Source organism: Drosophila virilis, chromosome X (assembly GCF_030788295.1).
Source record: "Drosophila virilis strain 15010-1051.87 chromosome X, Dvir_AGI_RSII-ME, whole genome shotgun sequence".
In the NCBI taxonomy this organism is placed as follows: Eukaryota; Metazoa; Arthropoda; class Insecta; order Diptera; family Drosophilidae; genus Drosophila; species Drosophila virilis.
Window position 1 is genome coordinate 12,886,570 of NC_091543.1, and position 10,841 is coordinate 12,897,410.

Consider the following 10,841-nt stretch of genomic DNA (forward strand, 5'->3'; position numbering starts at 1 on the left):
TTGAAAAGGATACAAATTTAATGAGCAACTGCGACTAAAGCACTCGCTGATTGTGTGTGAATAAAGTGTGAATGGCAAATGAATGGACGGATGAGCGTGACAAGTGCGAACAGCGATTAGATTAGAAAAGCGCGCGCGCTCATAAATAAAAGCGTACGCTGTCAAATCTGTCAACAATTGAAGCCAAAAAGCGCGAGCGCTGATAAGTATGCTACACTTTTTGCGCCCCAACGGACGGCCGTTTGGGAACCCAGAAAACAATATATAAACAAATAAAAGCTAAAACTGACCATGAAGCGCGCACAGAGAGCAGCTGCTTGACGGTCTGGCGATTTGACAAAAAAAAAAAAAAATAAAATAAAAACCAAAAAAAAGCGCATATCATAAGCGTCAGTTATGCCCACAATTTGCATATGAATGATTCACCAACCAGCCAGGATATAACAAAAGGCGTACCAGCTCGGGCTTGCTCCCAGTCAGCTGCTCGGTTAGAGCTGCTTGCCAGCAGCAACACGAACCTTGACTGTCCTGCACAGACACACAGACAGATTAATGGGCGAGCGAGTGGGAGTGGGTGCGAGGTAGACAAGCTGACACCCGCACACACACACACACACACACACATGCTCATCAAATATGTAAAGGCACCAAAATTAACCCGAAAAAAAAAAAATAAAATAAAGAAGAAAACGCAAAACGAAAGGACCAAAAGTATAAATATATAAGGCAATGGCAAAGGGCAAAAGCTGCAAACGTTTGCATTTAATGGAAACGCAGCGAGAAACGCCAAGGTAAGCATAAAAAATGGCTTTATAATAGCGGCTACTGCTGATACCTGAAACGGTCAGCCCAGCAGCGGCAGCGGCAGCAGCAGCAACAGAAGAACCTCTACACACACCAACACACACACACACACACTCTCGCACTGAGCCAAGCGCCAATCACCTTTGTGATTGTTATGATTGTCGCTTGCGCTCTTATAACTGTTCTTCTTCTTGCTGCTGCTGCTGCTGCCTTTGCCGTTATTGTTATTGTTATTATCGTTCTTACACACACACACACACACACACACACACACTGGCACACTCGCCCACTCACACACTCACAACTCTTATCGCGCTGCCGCCACATAATATACATATATATTATATATTTTTTAAAAGGTTTTTCAATCACACTGCAAACACTCGAACATAAAAAAAAAATTTATTAGTTGTTCTCACTCACTGTTAAAAAAAAAAATACGCAAGACCTTCTAAAGTTGACTTTCACTATTCTTGAGTTCCAATTGCTCGTGAGTTCCAATTAATTGGCGTGCTTAGTCTGATTGGATTGCTAGCGCTGGGTGCTGTGCCGAGTTCAGGCGTACTCTGCTTGCTGGATTCTGTTCTGGAATACGCTTGCGACTGCTTGGTTTGGCTTTTGGCTATTGGCTTTTGGTTGTTTGGAGTTAGATTTTTGGCTTTGACTGTTTGGCGGTTGAATTTACTGGCTTCCACAGTTGGCTAGCTTCGGCTCGTTGCTGCTTGGCAAACGTAACCGACAAAGGCTTGACAGGAACTGAAGTCGCTTGCTAGCAGGACACGTTATTTTAAATTGTTTGCCAGCAGCAGCGGCAACAGCAGCGGCAGCGGCAGCGGCAGCAGCAGCAGCAGCAGCAGCAGAAGCAGAAGCAAAGGCAGCAGAGGCAGCAGCAGCCAACATACAGCGCATCGACTGTTGCTTCATCAAGCTCTGTTCGCTAGCTGTTGTTTGCTTGCCGCTCTGTTAAGCGTTAACAGCGTTCTGTTAACCAGCTCCGAAAGCTTTTTGAACGCACTTGCTGTGCTTTTCGTTCGGAGTAAGCTTCGACTGCATGTAAAAATTGAACACACACACACACACAACACCCTCCACCCTTAACCCACCTCCCCCTTACCACACTACACCCACTAAATGACGCGCACAAACAACTCATAATTAGACATCAAATATTAAATATTAAAAAAAGGCTCGTAAAAATTAAAAAAAAAAATACACAAAAACTGTCAATGTTATGTCTGCTCTTCCTTGTGACAGGAACACCTTTTTATGTAATTTTTTATTTTATTTAAAACATGCAACTTTTATGCTTTATGCAATTGCTCTGATAAAAAATATTGCTAAGCTTCTTAACTTTCAATTTCTGTTCATATATCTCCAGTATTTTGTCAGATATCTCCTAAAATATATATATATATATAGATACTTGAGTTAGCTGAGCAAATGATTAGAAATTTAAATCAGCAATCAAAAATATGTCTGACATTTCAGAAATAAATCAGCTTTATCAACTATTTTGTACGTATTTTAACTTGGACTTTTTACAAGTTTTTCGTTGCCTTTGCTTTGGCTTCTTAATCTAATGTGAAAGCTTATAAGCACTACGGTCAACAGATTTTAAGCTAACGTCAGGTAAACTTTATTTAGTTTCAACTATTTGTTGCATACACTTCCGCTGGAGTCGGGTCGAATCACTATACTAGTATAACTGTCAGAGGAATGAGTCGAAAATAAAGTTTGTTTGTACAAATCTTGTATGCTTTTTGAGCAATTTTAACCAAGTAGATAAGCATATGGTAAATATATGCTAGGGTATTTAAGGGTTTTCTAGGGTATTCAGTCTTCAGCATGTCGCAGTTATATGGCTTTTTGCTCTGGCTCAGCTTATAAATATTAATAGTACTTTTTGTTTGCTCTCTTTTCCTCCTTTCTGTTGTTTTAATATGATGCCAACACTTGGATAATATTCTCAAACAACTCCATTTCGGCTTTAACTCTTTGTGGCTCACTCTCTCTCCATCTCTCTCTCTCTCTCTCTCCCTCTCTCTCTCTCTCTCTCGCTCTTTACTTCTTTTATTAATCAGCTTAAATTTGCGTTTATGTTCAACTGCAGCTCTTAAGTATTTTCCGCTACTTAATGAAACAGAGCACAGACTAAGTTACTGAAATCTCGTTTTCAGATGCCGCGTGTCATGCATTTAATTAAAAAGTTTTGTCAAAAGCCCGGCGGGGAGCAATGCGACTCGCTAGGCAACCATAAGACAAGATTTTCCATATTATAAACAAGTTGTAATCGATTCAGATGACTTTCAACTGTCGCCATGCAGATATTTTGTTATGATAAATTGTTTAGCTGTATGTAAATATCTAGATTGAGGTGCGTCGAAGATAGTGGTCATGAGAATCGCATAGAAAGGCAATACGTAAATATTTTCTTTCAGCGAAGCGGGCAAGGCTTTAAGAAGAAGCTATATAATGATAGTTGCACTTGTTTTTATTGTCCTAACTTTGGCTGCTCCAACTAATGTTTAATAATCTTATTATCTATATTTTTTATTAGTTCTATTTGCTTTAAAAGGGCACTATAGCCCAAAAATGGATTGGTTCAAAATGAACAAGAGGTTCTAGTCGGGAGCTCCCGACTAGGGAATACCTTGAACCCTCTTCTTCCAACATCAAATGCACATATATATTCTATTTTAGAAGCTATCTATCAAGTTTGGTGACTCTAGCTCTTATTATTTACCAAAATTTCCCAAAAAACAGGTTATCAATATCGATTTTTAACGATTGCTTGGAAACGGAGTAGGTTATCGATTATCGGAAACAAACTCGATCTGCGCGGGAACTAGGAGCACCTACATCCAAAATTTCTCTATTGTCTCTAGCTCTTATAGGTTCTAAGATCCTTGCGTTCATACATACGGACAGACGGACGGACGGACAGACAGACGGACATGGCTAGATCGACTCGGCTATTGATGCTGATCAAGAATATATATACTTTATGGGGTCGGAGATACTTCCTTCTGGCTGTTACATACATTTGGATTTTGCATTTTAATGGGTTCAGGGTATAAAAAGTTTCGAAATATCAATTGATTCATGTAGCTCGCATCTTTTATATGACTTTCAATATTTTCAGAACAACGGACAATGATAAACTATTTTATTGCCAATTCTTAGTTTAATTAACAGGGTATAGATATGACAAATGTGCATAGTAAAATATATTCTGAGATATTCTAGCTCTTATAAGATGCGAAATATAGTCAATACGGACAGATGGGATTCAGATAGATAACTCTATGTAAACATATACTTTGTGTTACGCCTGTTACGATCACAGTGTTGTAAAGTGTTGTACAACGCTGCGAGTGTTTACGTAATTACGTTATTTGGCAGAGTGACATTTAGATTAATTCAATTATATTTTAATCAATTTTAACTTTTTAAGAACACAAAAATGCAGAACCGAATCGAAAAAACAAAAAGTTATTTGCGTACAGCGGCAACTTTTATGTAAATCAACGAAATATCATTTTAAGCAAAAGTTTTATCTGACAAACTTTTACGTTAATAGCGCTACACATGCGAGCTGTTACGTTACGTGGCGTTGCATACGAAAAGGCATTTCAGGACAAAGTGCTATGTGAATGAAATTCACATTTGCATTTTTTGCTCGATGCCTGCAACGCTGGATGCTCTTTAATTGTTTAACAGTCACTTTGAGGCATCCCGCCGCAACAACAACAACAACAACAACAGCCACGGCTAGAGCAACTACAATGGCGATGGCTAAAACAATGGCTCATATTTCAGCTTGCTGCAGCAGCAGCAGAAGCAGCAGCAGCAACAACAAGATGAACAAAAGTCAGCCTGCCTGGCCAGGTGGTTTATATAGTTTATTTATGGTGCACTAATTGAGTCTGCAGTGGGCAAAGTTTTAGCGAGAGCCTTGTTGCATGCCACATGCCACATGCCTCACGCCACACGCCACACTCTGCCTCAAATGAATAAAGCAAAACTCTCTGGCTTTTCCATTCAGATGCTGACAATTTCTTGAACAAGCCATATAGAGAAATGTAGCACAATGGGGAGAAGAATTAGAAACAACAAAGCCATCCCGCCTGAATATTGTCATGTGATTGTGTCCAATGATCCGCAAATTTATCATGGATTCGTTTGTTTTTGATTTCTAAAAAACATTAATTCAAACAAGAACAAATGTTTCAGGTTTTGCCTTCGCTCTCAACATTTTTGATTTTCTTTTGGAACTTTCAATAGATTCTTGATAAATTTAAATAATTTATATGCCCTTAGGGGGTATTTAAATGGAATGTGCACCGCATAGAAGAAGACAATTCTCAGCCCATAAATTATATATATTTCAGATCAGCATCAACCGCCGAGTTTATTCGTCCTTCTAGTTCTATGCGAACTAGTCTCTCGGCTTAAAGACTATCGTCTTGAGACTTTGTTCAGGTTCGTCCTTCTGTTGCGGGATTCTTGTTTGGCAAACTTTTTTGTTTATAAAGATATCGAACCCCAGAATCTTATCAACATCGCATCACTATATCACTATATCTTAAGGTTAAGTGTTAAGGTTAAAGTCTTCTATGACTGAAAGAAATACCAAATTCACTTAATAAAAGGCTAAAATAGATTTACATAAGCAGGCAGTTGGCCCAAATGCGGTTCAGGCAGAGGCGCATGTTACGCCAAGGACAATTCGGTCAAACTTCAGAAAAATGTTATCGATATATTCGCCAGGTAAAACGCAAAAGGTGTTGCACAACAAACAACCTGCGTCAATGATACGTAATCAAAAGCCTTGGAAACTGTCAAATCCAAACGGAGCACCAATCTGCAAGCTAATCAATGACCAACGAGCGTAAAGAAAGGCACTGACAGATATATAATAAAAATACAATGGTGGACAAAAATAAAAGAACAGCCGCCTGATCGATACATTATTATAACAATAATATACTTAAGTGTGAACTGAACTTAAAGTAAAAGTGAGCAAAAAGTTGGCAAAGTTTGTGCGATTAGTTAGCGGCAATTTAGTATCAAAACCGGATTTGAAATGTCTTCCGTTCGGGTCAATAAATTGGAATATCATTGAATGGGCAGACCACAAAAACCCCATACAAAGGCAACCGAAAATCGTGCAATTTGTCAATTGATTTGCGGGTAACAAAAGCATTTTTATAAAGCTGTTCGGATTATTTTGACCGCCACTATTTATGAATATGCATATATTATATGCTTATATAAATGCCAAATGCAGCTTGTCTACAACAGAAGCCCAATCTGCGACAGCAGCCAAATAGGTTCAATCACGGAACGCAACGTTGCGTATACGTTATATTTGCCAATTGCAAGCTAAACTTATTATGCGCGTGTTCGTTAAGTGAAAACGAGTCTATTGGTTTTGCGCAATGTCCGCATTTAAAAAATGTACTTATATACTTATACCAACAAGCTCGCAGCTTGTTAGACACTTAGTTTGCATAGATATATTTCACATTTTGGATACGTTTTCCCCCAAAAGTTAAGAACTTAAATCTAATTGGAACCTTGGGTTTTTGGTATGCGCACACATATAGGGGCTTGCCATATTGGGGCCCTGAAAATCTTAAGATCAAGCTATAAACAACGAAGTTGGCCAAGAATGCATGTGAAGCGAAAGGTAGAAAAGGTGTGTGTGTGTAAAGGAGGAGTATGAGTATCAGAGTCTGTTCGATGCTCGGCTCAGGGTATCAACGCGTCGAGACTACCCGTCCAGAGGGTTCTTTCTTGCTTACGCAGTTTTTATTACGGTCGACTGCAACACGCTCACTTGCCGCTGCCGCTGCTGCTGCTGCTGCTGCTGCGCATCAATCACGATTCGAGGGAGCAATTGCTGCAAGCAGCAACAGAAGAAGAAGATGGTTGGTAACTGCAACATATATGCATATGTACACACACACACACACACACATGTGTGTGGTGTTTGTGGTAGGGTGCGTGAGTTGGCTGGGGTTGGGCTTGAGGCAATGCCAGCTGTTGGCTGTACTCTTGGAACCGCAAGCAAGCCATGCTATTCGAGCTTTACTTTGAAATAGACTGGCGGCAATCTTTCAATATGCATTCAGCTTATTTGTTTGGTTATTATAAGAAGCGAAACAAAATAGATAACTCGACGGACAACAAACTAAACAACTAGACAAGGTAGCCGACAGAACAGAGTTTATTATTTTCAAACTTTGATGCAACACTTTGTCCGGCTTATTGCCCAGCTAAATAGCCCTGAACATATGCGCAAAGCTGTACAACTTCCAATTGGCTTCTAATTGGCAATAAAGCAATTTTCACAATAAGCTACAGTGTCCGACTAGACGATTGCCTTAACCCAGCGACGAGCTGCATGAGAAATTTATTTTTGCGTCTTTATGAAATTTGCAGTTGAGTTAGTATGACATCCAAAAGTTGTATATACCAAGGCCCAGGGCTCTTCCATGTCAACAGAGTTTCTGTCAATAACAATACACTTGTTACGAATAGATATCTTAAGCCTCCAGCTTCTTTGGGGAACGGACAGATGGAGACACCGGCAGACAGACTAGAAATGGGTTCGGAGCTGCTTCCTTGTGCATGTTACATATACATTTGCCCAAAAAACCCCTTATACCCAACTCTAATTGTGAAATATTAAGGTAAACTTACATGATTCAACATAATAATCAAATTGTAAACACAGTGCGTATCACATTTCATGGACAAATCATAATGTGCCGTGCAAGTGTAAGGGTAGCAAGAGCAGCGCGCATTTTATAGGATAGGTTGATGTCGAGCGGTTGGCCAGGTGCATGATTATGACTGCTCCGCAGCACTGAAAGAGCGCAGCATCATAACATAGGAAATGGCCGAGCGAACCACCTGTAAAGGAGAGAAGAAGAAAAAAAAAAATGAGAGTTGAGTAAAGGAATTGGCAGGTGGCATGTCTGGAACGTACCGCTGAAAAGGTTGCCATGTTGGGCTCAAAGAAATAGCCGTTCAGCTGGCAGGGTCGCTGGGCGCGCATGATGGCGACAATGAGCAGCCGCTTGGTTGGCGGCGCAAAGTCCACCCAGTTGCTATCGTAAAGAGCAATTGCAAAGTCAGCGCTGGCCTGCTTCATATTCTCACCGCAGTGCGAGTAGATGAACAGGGCGATAAGCAGGGAGCCCACAAAGAAAACAAAGTAGATGCATTCCGGGGAGGGAAACAGGTCGGCCAACTGAAAGCCAAGAAAGCACAGCTGCAGCGCCGTTACAAAGAACTGCATAAAAACCAAAGGGCGGAGGCTGTGTCCCAGCTGGGTACCAATCAACAGACCCGTCTGATGTAGTTCCAACACCTTCACCAATGCCTGAAACTCCTGCCGCGGGGCTTGACTCCTGGGCAACAGATGTCTGATGCGATGCTGGGCAATCTTAAAGACGGCGCACACATTGTACGTAAAGGCAAAAAGCAGCGTATCCATGGCCAATGACATGGTCACAGCACCATAGCTGGCCATCAGGTTCCACAGATAGGTAGGCGCATAAGGCACAGGCGCCTGATCGTTCCACGGATAGACGCCCGAGTGGGGCAACTCCAGGTGGGTGAGGCCAGTGCGCAGTCGGGTGGTTATCATAATGACAATCGGCTTAATGCCAGCAAAGATTAAGGCGCCAATGAAACAGCGCATATAGGTCAAGCTCAGGGATTGATCGCTGCGGTTCTCCGCCTCCACAATGGCCGCTGTCTCCGGCAAGGCTTTGATCTCTGCAAAAAATGTCGTTATTAGACAGCAGGATACGAAATGATTTAATAGCGCGTCACTTACCCCGCTCGAGAATATCGCGTATGCGATAAATGAGCTGAACAAACCGCTTGCGATAGTAGACAAAGACGGAATATTTGACCAGAGTTAGCATTATGGCCAGTAGAGAGCCCATGGCATCGGACATGATGCTCACGTTGGTCAAGTTATGCAGAATCGAAAAGAAGAGTGGTGCCATAAAGAGGCCCATCAGGCCAATAACCACCAGCGTTAGTTGTGGACGATCGTGGGAGCTGCTGCTGTTCCACAAATCGTAGCCCATCAAACGAAATGCCAGGACCTGTACGCGCAGAAAGTAAGCCGCATCCATGGTTGCAGTTAATCCGTGCACGCGGCAGCTTGTCAATGCCTTATATATTCGCCCGGAGGCACACATACATACATATGTATGTCCACCAAGTGGGTGCGGCATATGACAATGGTGACATACGACCTTCATTGGCCAAGTGCCCATAGAATTCCGCTTTAATTAAATATGCGCATATTATTTGCCATTGTAGAGTTGAAGAGCCAAAAGCCAGGTATGCACGGCTGCTTAACAATGACAATGCATGAGGACTACGCTTTTTTAATTACACAGTCCAATTTTCTATTCAGTTGCGCCCGTTCTCAGGCTGCACTCTATAATTTTAATCGCAATTAATCTGTGTCGTTGCTCGTGCGGATTCAAAGTGCCTAATCCTTGTAATTAAATGAGATTTGCCAAAGCTGCAGTTGACATTTGACAAGCAAGCTAATTCCAAAGCTATGCAATTAGTGCAGTGCGCTGTTAACAAAGCAAAAAAATGTTGTTTACTTTTTAATTTTTAAGCGCCAACGTTAGCTATTATCGATAGTTGATGGCACGCAGTGTTGTAGCATACAAAGTTGCCAGCTCGTTGCGTTAGGTGGCAACGTATGCACAACACCTGCCACCGAACTGGCAACACACGCACGGTTGTATAACCCTATTCGCAGAACTTTTTTTTTTGGCAATTGAAACAGTTTCAACCCGTCGCAAAACAAACTGAAAGTGAGTTAAGCCTGCTGCAACTGCCTTCGATTAATTAATTACATATCATTTCAATTCACCTTACGTTTGCAGCAATGGCTGGCGAACAAGAGAAACTGACCGGCCTGGCCAAGCACTTCAATGGCACAACCATGGCCGGCCGTGCCAATGTAAGTAGCGTTGAGCTCATCTGTCAGCCAATATCGTGCAGATTTAGCTTGAATGTGTAATCGCAATTTTAACACATTTTGCAGGTGGCCAAGGCAACATACGCAGTTGTGGGCCTGCTGATTGCCTACCAGATCCTGAAGCCAAAGAAGAAGTAGATGGCATACTCTGCCACCGGCTTGGTGCCACCAATTCGATGCGCTCGTCGTCCTGGTCAGGACACAAGCCATGTATATTTATGTGTAGTGCAAGATCTTAAAGGAATAAACAATTTAAATATCTAACACACGGAAAACAAACCGAATTTCATTATGTAATACTTACAGACCAGACTGTTGGCAGTGTATGCAACAGTCGCTTCACACACGGATGCATTGCAACAATAACAATATTGTTTTATAATACTGTCCTTCGGCCAGCTAATGGCTTTAACCGTGCCCATTATGCACGCTATGTGGCCCATGAGCCCACAGCGACAAACACTGAGCATGCTGTCTCGCTCACATTTGTAGTGGCCACTTTTGTCGCTCTAAATCGTTGCCACATCTTTGCGAAGTTGTGCATTAGGAGAAATTGTTGAATTGTTGTTGCTGTTATTTTGTTTTAAATATTTTATTTATTTAAAGTTTTTATTTCATTTTATCGAATTTGCTTTAAATGTTCCGTTTTGGGTTGTTTTTATTATCTATGTTTTTTTTTTGTTTTTGTGTTCATTTGTTTTAGCTCAGTTTTTCGAAATTTCAGTATTACTAAAAATTAATTTGAATGAATCAAATGTAAAAATGGTTTACATATATGTACGTATGTGTGTATTATATGCCCATGTATTTAACTTGTTGCTTGGTAGATATAGAGACGAAAAACCATATATGCAATTTAAAATATATATGTATAAATTAATCATTTATCAATTCTATGTTTATGCTATAGCTATAAAATATATCTTTTACATGTATTGTGTAATAGCAAGCGCTGGCCATTTTGCAACTGCATCTGCATTTGGATTTCACTTTTGTTTTTGTTTTTTTT

General features: G+C 40.9%; 3 protein-coding genes across 6 annotated transcripts in view; 1 reads left to right on the forward strand and 2 right to left on the reverse strand.

Moving 5' to 3' along the window:
* Positions 1-7,605, reverse strand: part of LOC6636004 (uncharacterized) — a 73,512-nt gene extending 65,907 nt beyond the window's left edge. For 2 of the 4 annotated variants that reach the window (XM_002059468.4, XM_070207655.1), the window contains exon 1: positions 7,513-7,605. In XM_002059468.4, the coding sequence (XP_002059504.2) occupies positions 7,513-7,563 (51 nt within the window). In that variant the 5' untranslated portion in view covers positions 7,564-7,605. Of the gene's footprint in view, positions 1-1,223; positions 1,545-7,512 lie in introns of those variants that run through there. The other 2 variants (XM_070207657.1, XM_070207658.1) reach the window with 2 other exon arrangements.
* On the reverse strand, positions 7,589-9,516 carry Or9a (Odorant receptor 9a). Its single transcript, XM_002059470.4, has 3 exons — positions 8,657-9,516; positions 7,802-8,595; positions 7,589-7,725 (listed from the first exon to the last, which is right to left on the reverse strand). Exons 1-3 carry the CDS (start codon positions 9,105-9,107, stop codon positions 7,660-7,662), a joined length of 1,311 nt encoding a protein of 436 aa, XP_002059506.2. The 5' UTR covers positions 9,108-9,516; the 3' UTR covers positions 7,589-7,659.
* Positions 9,517-9,524: 8 nt separating this feature from the next.
* On the forward strand, positions 9,525-10,096 carry Neb-cGP (ATP synthase membrane subunit K, mitochondrial). Its single transcript, XM_002059471.4, has 3 exons — positions 9,525-9,665; positions 9,738-9,814; positions 9,899-10,096. Exons 2-3 carry the CDS (start codon positions 9,740-9,742, stop codon positions 9,968-9,970), a joined length of 147 nt encoding a protein of 48 aa, XP_002059507.1. The 5' UTR covers positions 9,525-9,665; positions 9,738-9,739; the 3' UTR covers positions 9,971-10,096.
* Positions 10,097-10,841: the final 745 nt, after the last annotated feature.